The sequence below is a fragment of the Balaenoptera musculus genome, chromosome 5 (assembly GCF_009873245.2).
Source record: "Balaenoptera musculus isolate JJ_BM4_2016_0621 chromosome 5, mBalMus1.pri.v3, whole genome shotgun sequence".
In the NCBI taxonomy this organism is placed as follows: Eukaryota; Metazoa; Chordata; class Mammalia; order Artiodactyla; family Balaenopteridae; genus Balaenoptera; species Balaenoptera musculus.
This window is the reverse complement of record NC_045789.1, coordinates 71899241-71915962: the sequence shown is the minus strand read 5'-3', so window position 1 is coordinate 71915962 and position 16722 is coordinate 71899241. Positions and strand designations below refer to the sequence as shown.

Below are 16722 nucleotides of genomic sequence, written 5' to 3'. Positions count from 1 at the left end.
TTCAAGTGTGAATCACGGACAATTATACTAATCATAGGATTGTTCTGAGGATTGAGGTAATATTTATAACATGCTTAGAAGAGTATGTGACAGATAGTTAGCTCTTTATAAATGTATATAAATAAATCATATCTATTTCATGTTTGCATCCTCATGGCTTAATACTGTACTCTTGGATACTTAAGGAAATTCCTGAAAAATGTCAACACACACCATACAAGCTATTCTGTGACTGTAAGGCTTGTTTTTCTTATTTCACAAAAGGATACCCTAAGATATGGCAAGTGCTTTTCTCAACTATTTTATTTTCTACTCTCTGACCTCAAAAACTCACTCAATACCACTGTTTTTGTTTTATTACCTTTTTATACATGGTTCCAAAACTCTGGCCCTGAACTTTTTCCCAAGCTCCATTTACAACTACCTGTGAGATATTTAATATCTATGCTTCACATTTTGGTAAACAGCAATTACATTCTCCAATCTAGCAGAGTTAGAAAATTTGGATGCCTCCCTCTCTCTCTACATCAAATTAACTCAGTTAATTCTATCTCAAGATGTCTACCAATCACTCCTTCATCCCTATTTGCTCCAGTGACTCCTTCAGGCCCTTACTGTGTCTCACCTAGATTATAACATAGAAGACTCTCCTCTCTCTGCCTCTGTTTCTCTCTCATTACTTCATCCACTTTCCTCTTCAATTCATTTACACACCATTGTCATAGTAGGCTTCCTAAGGAAAACCTGTGTTATTTCCTTACAATCACTTCTGCACAGAATGATAGTGAAATGTAAGTAGCAAAGACCCTATCCAAGGTCCTTCAGAAACTTGGCTGAAATTGTTCTTTCCATATATAACACCAACCAATTTTTCTCCTCTTTTCCCCAGATACTTGCTATTTTCTGATATAAAAATATCTATAAAGCCTTAATTTATGTGCACAATTTGAAAAAAAATATGAAACTCAAAAAAATAAATCACAGAAGACTTAAAAAACTAACTGAAATGTGAATTCCAAGCTGTATTTTCCACTGTAGACATGTTGGGGCACCATTTTATCCTGTTAATAGCAACTCTGGAGATCCAGATCCTTTGTTAACATCATGTGAAGTTGCCCTAAGTTTGTGTGTGTACCTGTGATAACTATTGAACTGATATTAAATATTTATTAATGGTATTACTAATGTTAAAAATGCTCCAACATATCAGTAACTTTGAAACAGAATTTAGAGGTGATAAAAATTATTGTTTATATATATAATTTTTAAATTTATTATTCCCTCTCTTATGGGCTGAATTGATATTTAAAGTTCACATGTTGAAGTCTTAACCCCTAGTACACCTCAGAATGTGACCCTATTTAAAGATAAAGTCTTTAAAGAGGTAATTAAGTTAAAAACAGGTCATTTGGGCTTCCCTGGTGGCACAGTGGTTAAGAATCTGCCTGCCAATGCAGGAGACACAGGTTCGAGCCCTGGCCCGGGAAGATCCCACATGCCGTGGAGCAATTAAGCCCATGTGCCACAACTACTGAGCCTGCGCTCTAGAGCCCACGAGCCACAACTACTGAGCCCGCGTGCCACAACTACTGAAGCCCGTGTGCCTAAAGCCCGTGCTCCACAACAAGAGAAGCCACTGCAATGAGAAGCCCGCGCACTGCAAGGAAGAGTAGCCCCCACTCGCCGCAACTAGAGAAAGCCCGCATGCAGCAACGAAGACCCAACACAGCCAAAAATAAATAAATAAATAAATAAATTTTAAAAAAACAAAAAAAACAAAAAAAAAACAGGTCATTAGAGTGGGCCCAAATCCAATATGACTGGTGTCCTTATCAGAAGAGGAGATTAGGACACAGACAGGTATTGAGAGAAGACCATATGGAGACACAGGGAGAAGATGGTCATCTATAAGCCAAGGAGGAAGGCCTCAGAAAAAACCAACACAGCTGACACCTTGATCTTGGACTTCTGCTTTCCAGAACCGTGAGAAAATAAATTTCTTTGTTTATGCCACCCCCTCTACTGTACTTTGTTCTTGCAGCCCTAGCAAATCAATAGACCCTTCAAATATGTTTAAAAACATAAATACAATAGTTGAAGATGACTGTACTATGCAAGAATGTAACTTCCCTATTATACATTCCCTTCTACGGGGAAATGAGCCTCCATTTATATGTTTTTAATTATGTGTGCTCTTCAGAAACCCTTGCCTCAAGTAAAATGCCGAGGCTCTAATCTTGGCCATTCTCCTCTTCTGAGCATTAACTCAATGTCATACCTTTTTACTCATTTACCCTCGCTCAGCAGAGTTTAATGGAGTGGTTAAGGGACGTAGACTCTGGAGCCAGTCCACCTGGGCTCACAGCCCACTTCATCACTAACTCTGTGACTTTAGGCAGTTACTTAAAAAGCCTGGGCCACATTTTTCTCAGATACGTGTACAGTAGAAACAATCATAAGGTACCTGCATTAGAGGGCTCTGTAAGGATTGAGTTGGTATATACAAAGTGTGTAGAATAGTATTGGGAACATAGTAAGTACAATTATGCTGGCAATGATCCCTCTGTTTGATTAGGCTCCAGTTATCTCTTTCAGAAAAACTTTTTATCCTTCAAGGCCCAGAAAAACAATACCTCAACTTTGAAACTTATAGTGACTCCACTTCCCCTTTCTTCCCAGGTTGAATACTAAAAGGTATTGTAGAGGTATTGTCAAAGGTATTGTAGAGGTTAGAGCTTTGGTTTTTAATCTGAATTCAAATATAGACTTTTTCCATTTACCTATTATACAATTTCAGACAATTTGCTTAATTTGTCTGAGTTTGCATATCTAGTACATTACATGACAGGCATGCTCAGTATTTTTCTAATAAATACATATTTCATCTTGGGTCTGGGAGTATAATGTCAACCACATAAGATATTGCAGTATTCCCAAAGTGTGGGACTAATGGAGGTACCAAGATAATTTTAGGTTGAACATAGACATGGCATTAAGGACACTGAATCATACAGGAAAAATTCTTCTCCTTTCAATTTTACTTCAATACTGCTGATTAGGTCAAGAAGAATTATCTCAGTTTGGTGCTATGTTTTAAAATTCTTTAATGCTTATTCATCCCCATTTTTAATCAAGAGAGATTCTGAGCCTTTATCAGGTAACATTTATTTAGAATTGAATCACATTTATTATTAATTACACTTATTTTTACTTTGAAATTTAGGACAGGTCACAGTGCTTTTTCCATTTATAGAAAATGATACAAATTTTTCTTTTAAAATAAACTCATTCAAGTATAAAAGGTAAGTTGATTTAAAGAAAAATATCACGTATATAATAGCGGTATGATGACATGGTGAAAATCATTGAGGATAATATGCAAATTATTGAAATTTGGGCAACACTAACTTATATGAACTATTAGAAACGATTGTGTTCAATACATTTCAAGGTAGCTATTAAGTTCATTCTGTAAGATGACAGTAGCAATTAGTGATGTATCAAGTATTGTTTTAATTTACAGTAGTCCCAAGAAATAACTAGAAACAGTACAATGGTGAACTCAATACAGCCGCTGCTTTTCTTCTGCACCAAACCCTGCATATTGCAGAAATGTCCACGGGAGATAGTGGGAGACAGACACTAGATGTGGTATACAGGTCTCATTATCTCTTATCGTTATCTTCCACCTTAGAGCTCTGCCCGCCCCACAAGGTAAACACTGTTGAAGTGGTAACCCGAAGGTGATAGAGACTGAGGGCTTTCAGGATGTAATTTTTTTCCACCTTCACTTCTGGCCCAAACTTTCCTAGGATACATTATTGCAATAAATTTTACTGCCCGTTTCCATTCGGATGCACTTCAATACTAGCGATACCGCAGACAACATGGAGAATACACCTCAGCTTCTTTAGCGATATCGGAGACAACATGGAGAATACACCTCAACTTCTAGATTTTAAAAGTTACTCTCGTACTTTGCCATTTGGTAGGTTAACCCCCAAGGTTTCGCTAAGAGCACAAGTAACACTGCCCGCGAGAGCTTCCCTCACGTGACTTCCTTACAGCTCCGCGCGGAGGCACGCTGACGTCAAGACGTCATGCGACGTCCGGACGTCAGCGAGTCGCGGAGCGTCTTGGGCGTCCTGTCGCGGTCGCTGGTTGGGTGGTGCTTCCCAGCTCAAGTCTTCCTCCCTGCTTCCGAAGGCGTGTTTGAATCCTGCCCTTAGCGGGGGCGTCTTGGAGGAAACGGAGGCGGGGGTGATGGCGCCGTCGCTTCTCGGGACCCTCTCCTGACGATTCTGTCACGCGGGGAGATGTGGACGCTTGCGGGTCAGGGCTGCTGGCGCAGATGCGCGCTCGCGGCCTGGGCCACCCGGGCGGTGCGTCGGGGGCTGCCCGCGCCTCGCCCCGCGCCGACCCGGGGAGCTGCAGCCGAGTCCAAGCCTCCGGACAGGAGCTACAGCTCCGCGGACCGCAAGGTGACCGCCCCTGAGTTTCTCGTCAGCCAAGTTTTAAAACTTGGGAGGGGGCTCCTGGCGAATTTGGGAATGTGTCGGCCTTCCTAGGACTACCTGTGAACGGAGGCTGCGCTTCTGTGAAGGGCGCGGGCTCCGCTCGGGTTTCTGACTCCGTTGCTCACCAGTGTGACCTTGGGCAAGTCACGCCCTAACTTTCCTCACTGGTGATATCAGAACTCTTTTATTGTTTATGCGAGGTGCTGGTCTCAGCATGTATTTAATTTTAAAAGCCTACTGGGGAAGCTGCTCGTTCCATTTTCGTGCAACTTTTTAGCCGTGGGACTTGGGCAGGTTCCCTGACCTTTCTGTGACTGTTTCTTCCGTTGTTAAATGAGATGCTCATAAAACTCCGAATGGCTGTTTGTGAGGCTTGCACGGTGTAAGGCACAGACCTTTTCGCCCAGTACCTACACCGTAAGGAGTGCTGGGTATACCGTAGCTTCTGTTTGTTTTGCTATTTCGTTTTGCCTCAGCCGGAGCAGGCTTGTGCAGTTCTGACTGTATTCCTGTGGTTGGAGGAGGTGGGACTTCAGCGACTCTAAAAACTATACTGTCTGATAACTGTGAAGAGATACAGTTTAGGCAGTAAAGTAACTGAACGCAAGTTATGAGTAACTGCGGATTAAAAAGACTATAATTATTCGGTTTTACCCTTTTCTAAAATGCCTGTGGAATGTAAAATGGATTTATGTTGCAATTCCCAGATCTTAAAAATGGTGCAGGACTGTATATCTTTCGAATTGAATGGTGGGGGGGAAATCCACGGGGCAAATAAATCAGGTTTAGTTTTTTTGCAGAATTTCTTTCAGGCGTAGTTGCACTCTTATTGTGCGCCCTGTATTGGAGCACTTACAAAAAAAGGAAACTTAAGCTCATGAGAGTTGTGTATTTCATTGTAATTTCACTTTTTTTTTTTTTTGCTGGTAGAAGATAAAAATTTGATTGGAAAAATGAAATGTTTTGAGTACAAAAAACTGACATATCTACTTAAATACCAGTTTTTAGCAATTTGCAGTGAGTCTCAGTAAAACAGTAAAGCTGTATGCAACTAAAAATCAGAAGTTAACTTTTCAAAATACTTTAAGAATTAAAGTGATAAATAAGAGGCTTTTTTTCCTGATGTGATCTTTTTTTTTTTTCCTTCTCTCTCTCCAAAGAAGTTGTCAAATAACAAAATCATCTAAATTGAACTTTTGAAGGCTCTACTAGGAGCACAGATTTTTAAGTAGACTGTTGATTAAATATGTGATGGGGGCGAAAACTTTTCCTTTTATTCTTTCAGCTTCTCTGTAGCTTTTTTGTTTCAAGAGATTTTGTTAGACCAGGTGCTCCAAGGCAGTGGTAGCATTGGTCTGAGGCCTGTTAGGAACCGGGCCGCACAGCGGGAGGTGAGGGCCAGCGGGGGGAAGCTTCATCTGCCGCCCCGCATCGCTCCCCATCACTCGCATGGCCGCCTGAACCTCCCCCTGCCCCCCATCCATGGAACAATTGTCTTCCATGAAACTGGTCCCTGGTGCGAAAAAGGTTGGAGACCGCTGCTCTAAGGCTGTAGAGGAGTTCTACGTATCTTGTGTTCTCCATTCATGAAAATACATTCAGTTCCTCATTGGCCCTCGAGTGATGGAAATATTATGAGACTTATTTAGCTATATGGTCACCTTTGACAGTGAAACCAATGTTTTTGATGGTCCTGTTGTAATCCATTGCTTGTAATACGACTTTAGCCATACGTCTCTTTACTGTCAGAGGAATAATATAAACAATATAAATGCTATAAATGAAATTGTTCTAAGAAGACTAAAAGAACATTCTTTAATTTAGTATACTTGTTTCATATTTTGCACAATTTATACTCATAAATGTAATATGTCTCTCCCCTTTCTAGGAAAAAATTGATATGTCTAGATTCCCTGTTGAAAACACTAGAAATTTCAGTATCATTGCACATGTGGATCATGGCAAAAGTACTTTAGCCGACAGGCTCCTGGAACTAACAGGTATTTTCATTTTATATTCTATACCTAATTAATGGCAATGAATAATTGATAATTTTACCATGCTTTTTAAAAGTTTGGTTTTAATTGTATATGCAGTATTGTCTCTTTTTAAAAGCTCATAGAAATATCAATAAACATTTCTATTTATAGGGGCAATTGATAAAACAAAAAATAATAAACAAGTTCTTGATAAATTGCAAGTGGAACGAGAAAGAGGAATCACTGTTAAAGCACAGACAGCGTCTCTCTTCTATGATTATGAAGGAAAGCAGTACCTTTTAAATCTCATCGATACACCGGTAAGTTTAATATCAATTTTTTCTCTATTATTAATTAAGATCAGCCTTGTATTAATACTGCAAACAAATCCTGTTTTCAGTTTTTGAACTGAACATTAAACACCTCACTTTGCTTTTTGTTTTCTCAGTGTTCTTATGTTAGTGTAAGTTGTTTCACAAGCACAGGCTAAAAAAGAAACCTGTTAACTTTTTATCCAGTGGAGTCAATAGATTTACCATAATGCCCCTCCCTAAGAAACATTTAAACTCTAACATTTAGAGGCATTAATATTTTTTGTTTCTCAGGGCCATGTTGATTTTAGTTATGAAGTATCCAGGTCACTCTCAGCTTGCCAGGGTGTTTTACTTGTGGTGGATGCAAATGAGGTAGGTACTTTAATATTATATGACGTGATATGCTATTTGGTTGTTCCAGGGTTTTCCTTAAAATGCTTTGGGAAATAGAATTTTTGTGTTTGAAGAAAATAAGATTTATTACTTAAAGTTATGTTTTGGTCCTGTTAATTTGAAGTTTTATTACACTAAACTTGTCTGTGAAGTTGACTAGTTCATCCTTTTAAAAATGTTAAGCTGCTCAGAGGAATTGTTCAAGAGATTTTTGAAGTGTGTCATGCTATATATACATCCTACCAAAAAAACCTCAATTTTAAGCAGTTCTTAATCTGAGGTTTCAATTTTTTTAGCAGAACTTGAAAATAAATCTTTATTTTTGAGGTCATTTTGGGTGTTTTTAAGGTAATAATTTGTAAAGTGTTAGGCTTAAAGAAACATTGTCAGTAACATTACCAAGTTCTCTGGTATAAACATAACCATAAAAACATATTGAGATGAGAATATAAGACCTATGATATACTATTTAAAGTAAGCTTTTGATATATTTCGGTTTCTCACAGACTCTTCATTCAAAACCCAAAGATTTTTTTGTTGTTGTGTTAAATCTTCCCTGAGCCTGTCAGGGAGAGTCAGCCTCTACCTTACATACGTATACTGGGCTTTACAAAATGTGTCACAGGAGTCCTTTGGGAGGCTTAGAGGTCCTTAAGGATCTGTGTTTTACTGCTTTGTCTCCAAAGCGTAACACAGTGCCCTCTAAAAACATTTCCTGAACTGAAAGAAATTTTCACAGGGAATGATCCAGATGCATGGAAGTATGGATACCATAGTTTGCCTTGTACCTTTGCTTTTGATGAGGATGTGTGGAATGGTCTTGAATTACAACTTTTGCCATAAGTGGTAGAATGATCATCTTAGTGTCTTGTGTCTTGGTATTTCCAGGGTATTCAAGCCCAAACTGTAGCAAACTTCTTTCTTGCTTTTGAAGCACAGCTATCGGTAATTCCAGTCATAAACAAGGTAATTTGTTAGCACAACAATGCTATTTATTATTTTACTTTGTAAACTATATAAAGGAAAAGAAAAGTCAAAAATCTGCGTGTAACTTTTGGCTCCCCACAAACTTAACTACTAATGGCCTACTGTTGACCGAAGCCTTACCAGTAGCTTAAACAGTCTCTTAATACATACTTTGTATGTTATATGTATTGTATACTATATTCTTACAATAAAGTAAGCTAGAGAAAATAAAATGCTAAGAAAATCATAAGGAGGAGAAAATATGTTTACAGTACTCTATTTATCAATACCCTAAGTTTATGTCATCTGTTTATAAGGTGAATCATCTCTCAGTACTTACATCAATATTGTCTTAGGTGATACAAAATACCGTAGATGTTATATGTATTACCGACACTAGACATCAAAAAATTAAAACATAATGTGAAAAAGAACTTCATATTTATTTGCAGGTGTAATGATTCACGCATTGATAATGATGAAGCAGAAATATGATTGCTTTATAGTATGATACTGTATGTGATTCCTTAGTGGAAACCCAGCATATACACTAATGAATGAATCCTTATAAAGTTTTTATGGCATACAGTATTACAGTCACATTCATAACGGTATTGGAAACATTGCTACGTTTAAAAAAATATGCTTATATATAATTATAGGCTGATATGCAGTTTCTCCAGTTATGAGAAGCATACTGTATGGTAATGTAATTCTTTGAAAGCAAAGTTATAAAACAGTAAGAAAACCAACACATTATTAATTTTATGTTAAATATCACTCATCTTATGCCTTTGCTAGGGATAGGCTATCCACTCAATACAAGTCTTGCACATGATGTTCTACAAGTGTATTTTTACATATTTATTGAAAAAAAATCTGCATACAAGTGGACCTGTGCGGTTGAAACTTTTGTTATTCAAGGGTCAGTTGTATATTGGTGGGATTTATTTCTTTGAATTGCATATGATAAAATTGCAACTCAAACTCCTATACCCTGGCATGTAGTTGAGAAGATAGTCTCCCTGAATTACATGGAGTGATGGGGGGCTGTTTCTGTAGTAAAGGGCAGGGCAGGCACAATAGTGTGTTGGACTAAACTATATAAAGGAAAAGAAAAGGACCTTATGAACTAGGATGAAACAATGTAACACAGGACACTTAACAGTTAAGTGCTAAACTGAGCACTATTGATAAAGCTTAACTTTTATATTTTAAAATTAATAAATTAAGAGTCTTAATTAAAAATCTGCATGGCATTCAGTTTTATTTTTTGATATTGAAGTTAGGTTTAAAAGAAGCAAGGTTGCTTATAGGTAAGACAGTTTGTTGTTATAAGTTACATCTAACTTATAAAATCGGTTTACATGGTGTTATTGAACTCTTCTGCCTTGAATAGCTAAAGTTTCATGCTTGCTCTGCTGTCTGCCTATTTTCAGTGGCCATGCTTGTTAAAATTATATTGCCTTTTTCTAGATTATTCTTATTTTAATACTTTTGAAAATAAAATCATAAAGGGGTCAGTTAGTTTAAAAGCAGGTATGCTTTCATCTATCTCCAAATACCACTAATATATAATACATTTTAATTTAATTATATTAAGACATAATGAATTTTTTTTTTAAGATAGATCTGAAGAATGCTGATCCTGAAAGGGTTGAAAAACAAATTGAAAAGGTGTTTGATATTCCAAGTGATGAATGCATTAAGGTAAAATACTTTTTTTCTTTTTTTTTAGAAGACTTGGTTTTACTTTCAAAAATCTCAGGTAATTGGCCTAAGTATATTATTATCTTACAGTTCTACAAAGTTCTTTTTACTGATATTTCATTTGATCTTTGCCAAAAATCCCTATTACGTGGTTAGGACAGATAGAAATTACTCTTATGATACAGTTGAAAGGACTAAGAGTCAAAGATTTTATCACTTTCTTAAGGTTATAGATCTAGTTAGCTAATGTGCCGGGACTAAAATGTAGGCCTCCTGCAACTCTGCATAGTATTATTTCTTGTATGCCATTTTGCCTCTATGGAAATATTCTCTTTGAAGAGCAGGGCCAGACTAATTTCAAGGCATATGTACATATCATTCTTGGAAATAGATTTTATTTATATCAAAGTTGATACTGTTTTAAATTTGAATTTTTAAATTTGCCTTTTAAATGGTGCTTTGGGTGTTAAATAGCCATCGCTGAACTGTGCTGTGCTATGTGCTTGTGTAGTGAGTCTGTCAGTGCAGTAATATAATGTTTAGCTTCCACTTTCAATCTTGTTTGAGTTTTGAAAAAGCAAGTTTCAGCTGATGAAGTGTTTTTTTTAAAAATTTTAACACATTGGATGATTATATAAACTTGGTAATAACTAGAAAAAGCAATAATTTTTTTTCTTGGATATATATGTAGAATTTAATGGTTTTTATTATGAAGAGGGACCTCATTGTAAGGCAGTTCTGAAATTGTAGTATCATGACTTGGATTATGTTATATTGAAGTATAATTAACTGTTCAGATTTTAGTAAATTTTTACAAAATTCATTCATATACTTAATTTGGTGTGTGCCGGGTAGGGACAACAGCAGTGAACAGTACAGGCAAGACCTCTGTCTCGTGTTTATATTCTGCTTGGGGAGGCACTCACTGAGTAAGTAAAAAGAGAAGTAAGTATAGTAATTATTGAATGAGACACATGTTATCAAGGAAATACATTCAACAGAGTGTATTGTTCCAGGTGGAATTACCATACTTAACAATGAAAAAAGTCTTTTTCTCAGAGAGGAGCAGTGATGCAGAGTAACTTAGGGAATTCTTCTCTGATGAACTGAGACTTGAAGAAATGAAGAGTTGGGAGAAATGCATTTCTGGAAGAGGAAGGAGCAAGTGTAAAGGCTTGGCATGTTTGGCAAGGTTTGGCATGTTTAAGGAACAGAAAGAAGGCAAGTTAGATGAAACAGCTTTGTAGGATTAGGCGGGAATCAAGTCATTCTGGGACTCTTGCTGTGCTAAAGCGTTTAAAATTTTTAAGATAATGAAAGAATTTTAAAGCAAGAGAGGAAAATAAGCTGATCATTTAGGTTGCCTTATAGAGAATGGATTAAAAAAGGGTAAGAGGAGATACGGGGAAACCAGCTTGTAGTCGTAGCCCAGGTGCAAAATGGTGGTGGCTAAGTATGTGCTGCTGATGTTGAGGAAGTGGGCAAATTAGATGTGTATTTTGTGGATACAGTAGATTTTGCTGGTGTGTTATGTGTAGGGAAGTGAAATAAAGAATCATGGAGGGTTTGGATTTGAGCAACTGGTTGAATACTGATATTTGTTAATATGGAGAGGACTCGGGGAGGAACAGACACAGTGGGAAAATGAAAAGCTGTGTTTTGGACATAGTGGGTTTGAAATGTCTGTTAGACATCCAAGTAGAGATATTGAATAAATCTACAATTCTGGCATTTGTGGAGAGGGCTGAGTCGAAGATATTTAAGAGTCTTTGGCATGTATGTAGTATTGAGGCCACGGAAATGGATGCCGTTTCCTAGGGAGGAAGTGTAGGTAGAAAAAGAGGTCCTAGAAGCCAGACTACATTATTATCAATTTGTAGGGGGTTTTGAATAAGAATTTGAGAAGGATTAGAGAGTAGGATTCAGAAGAGGAGGATGCGAGGATTGAGTTTTCAGAGAGGTGAGAATACACATTGTAACAAGAGAGAAGGCAAAGAGTTTGTGTATACAGGTGCAGATGGATTTGTATGTTTGGGTAAAGGAGTTTTTGATGTTTTCTGTTTCCTTAAATGAAGTAAGAGGCAAACGTATCTGAGAGTGAATTGGCCATAGGGAAAATGTGTAGATTGAAAAGGAAGGTGGTGTGAATTATCTTAGTGAGCGACAATGTGAATTTAGTAAGGGATGTGTCCTGGGACTACCAGGAAATGTTAACTGCACATTGAGATCTGTGGTCATGAACTTACAGAAACCAACCAGACCAGTTACTTGACTTTTCTCCAGCAATGTTAAGCTGCTCTGATTATAGGCATAGAAAAGGCACATAGTTGGATGCAGTCACAGTTGAGGTTTTACCAACTGCTTATGATAGAGAATAAAAAGTAGTTAAACAGAGTGATTACAAACAGTGGACCTTTGGAGTCTCAGCTGGGAAAAGAGGCAGGGGGCTGAATGGATACTGAAAAAAAAAAGTAGCCTATTCAGTGGATTAGAGGTTGTGATCTTAAAGGATTGTTGCAAAGAATGTACTAGAGTCTAAAGCAGTGGTTCTCATTAGGTGGTAGTTTTGCCCCTCAGGAAACATTTGGCAATGTCTGAAGTCCTTTTTTGTTGTCGCACTGGGGGATGGATGCTACTGGCATCTTGTGGGTAGATGAGAATCCATGGATACTGTTAAGCATCTTACAGTTCAGAGAACAGCCCCCCAAACAAAGAATTATCCAGCCCAAAATGTCCTTAGTGTCGAGTTGAGAAACTCTGATCTAGAGGGACTTTAAAGGGTAAGAGGAAGTATTCACGGAATTGGGTTTGAAATAAAGATTTCAGAGATAGTTCAATTACTGGTAATGACAAAGGTGAGTCAGATGCACATGTGTTTTGAGTCTTCTGTATTTTCAGTGTGAGAACAAGAGTAATAATATGCCCTACAGTTAACCTGTATGATATCCACATACATTGTTTATTCACACAGCAACCTTGAGGTTTAGGTAAAATATGAATAATCAGTTCATTTATCAGATGAAGAATTTGAAGCTTAAAGAAATGTGTGTTGTTTGAAGTCATTTATTACATGTGGAGTGATGATTATAACCCAGATTTTTTTGAACTCTTAGTCCACTGTTCTTTCAATACCATAATCAGAATGCTTTTGTAATTTAATACCAGAGAATCACCTAACTGTAATGGAAGGGCAGTTGTTGATACATAATATGCTTTGTGCTTCCTTTTACCAAGTTCTTCAAGCAAATTGATAACTTTTAGAGTTCTTTTTCCCTTCTAATTATAAAGCTCAGTCACAAGAATAGAAAAGTGAAGCCTTAACTTTTTCAATGTTTGTTTCACATACATATTTTTAGATTTCTGCTAAACTTGGAACGAATGTTGAAAGTGTTCTTCAGGCAGTCATCAAAAGAATACCCCCGTATGTATTTTGCTCTTTTTATACTATTTGTTTAACAGTACAAGGTCCATCAATTTGATCTGCTATTTTAGCTTAGTAGCTATGGCAAATGTACTCTTTGCAGTTAGTGAGAATAAATTTTTAATTTATTTTTAGTAACATACAGAAGGCAAATACAGTATAGAAAAATAAAAGAAAAAAGGATGATAGGGATCTCTTAACAATTATTGCAATAGACTTGAATACATTGGTAATTATTGTTTTTTTCTTAATCCTGAACAAATATATTTCATCAGTTTCATAAGTAATTTAAAAACAGTCATTTAAAATGTATTTAAAACTTGAGGTCGAATTAAAACTAATATAGGCATTATACCTTATAGAAAGGTCCTTTTATTTTGGCTGTCAGTTAATCAACCTTTCTCAAGTACTAGAATAAATTAAGCATAATATTTGAGTTAAAAAGGCATTATATTAAGATTTTAGTTTATTTATTTAATTTTAATTTATTAGTGTTTGTTCTTTACTTATTTTTAATAGTCCTAAAGTGCATCGCAAAAATCCCTTGAGAGCTTTGGTATTTGACTCCACCTTTGACCAGTATAGGGGTGTGATTGCCAATGTAGCATTATTTGATGGAGTGGTTTCCAAAGGAGATAAAATTGTATCTGTGCATACTCAAAAGACATATGAAGTTAACGAAGTAGGAGTTCTGAATCCTAATGAGCAGCCAACTCACAAGCTGTAAGTAATCTGCATTAGTAATTAAAAGACACTTGTATGTGTTTCTGTCACAGCCTTTCTTAACTTGGTGCGCTTAGAATGATCCCAATTTGGTAACTTAGAAAAAAAACAAAACCTGATTATTGAATGCAACTACATAGTGAATCCTCTTTCACAAAGAATCTCATGTGTGAGGGACAGTAGGAATTTGATGTATTTTTTTATTCCTTTTGACTAGCCACAAGTAATTTTATATTCTGGTTGCAGACTGGGTCCAACATTGATGTACTTGATGAGACAGTGAAAGAGATAGTTCTCTCATCCATATCCATATCCATACTGGGTATCAATTTTTGACATTTAATTTTTTTGTAATTAGATTTTTCAACATAAAATAGTGAAGAAAATTCGATAATTGTTTTCTTTAGTGTGGAACTCATGGTAAAACTTTGATTAACAAGAATTTATGGAGTGTGAGGTTAGCAAGGTAGTGTACATTATAAAACTGAGTTCTGAGTTCATTTATAAAACAAATATTTATTGAGTGCCTATTCCATCAGTACCCCAGATACTAAGATAGATTACCTTGGGCACATAGTTTTCGAAGGTCTTTGTTTCATCATTTGTCAAATTCAAGATATGAACCAGGTGACTATATAGGTCACACTTGATAGTTTAATGTTTTATGTCTAAAACTGCACTATTTTGTCATTTTTTATGTAATTGAAAGTCATAAAGTCTATTGTAATTTTACTCAAATATTTCTAAGATGTGTCTATATTCTTATTTAAGTATAGTTGATTTACAGTATTATATTAGTTTCAGGCATACAGCATTATGATTCAGTATTTTTATAGATTATACATTAAGAGTTATTGCAAGATAATGGCTATAATTCCCTGTGCTATGCAAAGTCTGTCTATATTGTGTCGCATATATATTGACAATTACTGCATCTTTAGTAAAGATTTTTGTACCTCATCCTAAATGGAAATTATCATTTAGGAAGTTTGCTTTAAAAAAAAAAAAGCAACAACTCTGAAATCTTGGATTTGCTCTTTTCCTGCAAGAGGCACATCAAACAGATAATCAGATTTGTTGAGAGTTCACGTTTTTTTGCTTGGTTAAAATTGTTCTTTTTTAAAGGACATTTGTAATATAATTCACTAATAAATATTACAAGGAGCGTTTTATGTTTCTGCATTTATCAGTTTCACTGTTGTTTAATATGCAGAGGTGGGCAGAGTCATTAAGAAGGTCCCTAGGCTTATTGTATTGCAGAGGTCCTTGGTAATGGATTCTAAGGCATGGGATGTTCTTCTGCTGACGATTCTTAGAGTTGAGAATTGATATGTAGCACTTAGTTTCAGTTTGATGAGGTTTTGTTTGGAAAGTGTGATCATTTCCTAGAAGAGTAGAGCTAATTGTGAGTATGCACATGAAACATTAAAACAGTAAATATTTCCATATAATAATTTTATTTAGATATGCAGGACAGGTGGGCTATCTGATTGCTGGGATGAAAGATGTCACTGAAGCACAAATAGGAGATACATTATATTTACATAAACAACCAGTGGAACCCTTGCCTGGGTTTAAATCAGCGAAGCCAATGGTATTTGCAGGTGAGGAGCGCACATATTCAAAGGATAAGGCCCAGTTTACTCTAAATTGAAATAAAAATTATTAGAAATACTCATTTTAAATAGCAGCTAATTCCTGTTAAAGTAAGTTACTCTGTTTTTTCTTAATTTTTTTTTTTTGTGGTTGTGCTATTTACATACCAGTTAATTGCATATGTATGGTGAAACTTTATGTGGGAGACAATTTCCTAAATTTTTTTTAGGACTTCTTAAAAATTAACCTTTTAAGCAAGCCCCCTGATATATTGGAAGAGCACAGTAATATGAACTTCCTTCTTGTTTCACTAGAGAGTAGGTCATTATATTTGAAATACTTTTCTCATTAGGATGTTTTTATTACTAAGTATCAGTGGACATTTACTGAGTGCCTTCCCCATAGCTGGCCTTTCTTTAATACTGTATTATACTAGTGTAGACGTGGCAGAGAAGAGTGTCACCTCATGTATGCAGAACTTCAGAACCTCTTATTTCTGCATTATATCACATACATTTGAAAAAGGAAGACCTGGTTGAAGGTCATCTGGTTACTCTGTACTGGGTATCCAGTCCTTGTTTTCTCCCTTTTGTATCTCTCATTGGGAATTATAAATGTTGTTTAACTCTCCCTGCCCCTGTTAAGACAAAGTCAGTCATTTGGATTTTGAAGTACTTAAGAGGTGAGGACTTGGGTTTGAGGTGAAAGAGAATCTGATGAATCAGTAGTTCTTGTTTTCATTTCTACCTCTGCTTTTTATCTGCTAATGGAATTTCATTTGTGGTTGTGGATGTCTTGCACTTTTGTTTCTTAAAATAAACACAATGTATTTTCCTAATAGGCTTAATTCCCATGGTTCTTTTTTGTTTTCTCTGTATTTTTTGCAAAAGCAAAAACATCACTTTAAGTGTGAATGTAGTGGTAAATTCAAAGTTTATGAAACTTGCAAAATACTTTGAAGCCAATTTAACTTAATATTTATAGTTTTCTTAGCAAACCAGTATTTTGGTCAGTGAAATACAGAAAGTAATTTAAAAGCTAAGCGATTAATTTTAAACTTGGCAGCAGCGCATATTAGCTTTTCTAGGCAGCGTTTCACATGT

At 36.1% G+C, this 16722-nt stretch overlaps 1 protein-coding gene across 9 annotated transcripts in view; it reads left to right on the top strand.

The window, feature by feature from the left end:
• The first annotated feature begins 3344 nt into the window (after nt 1-3344).
• GUF1 (GTP binding elongation factor GUF1) overlaps nt 3345-16722 on the top strand; it is a 41127-nt gene continuing 27749 nt past the window's right edge. For 3 of the 9 annotated variants that reach the window (XR_005020061.1, XM_036853646.1, XM_036853645.1), the window contains exons 1-9: nt 3346-4481; nt 6406-6517; nt 6668-6816; nt 7102-7182; nt 8092-8169; nt 9796-9879; nt 13236-13300; nt 13820-14023; nt 15488-15627. Coding sequence is in view for 8 of the 9 variants with exons in the window: in XM_036853646.1 (XP_036709541.1) it covers nt 4317-4481; nt 6406-6517; nt 6668-6816; nt 7102-7182; nt 8092-8169; nt 9796-9879; nt 13236-13300; nt 13820-14023; nt 15488-15627 (1078 nt within the window). In the remaining variant the exon portion in view is untranslated. Of the gene's footprint in view, nt 4482-6405; nt 6518-6667; nt 6817-7101; nt 7183-8091; nt 8170-9795; nt 9880-13235; nt 13301-13819; nt 14024-15487; nt 15628-16722 lie in introns of all 9 variants that reach the window. The other 6 variants (XM_036853650.1, XM_036853648.1, XM_036853649.1 and 3 more) reach the window with 3 other exon arrangements.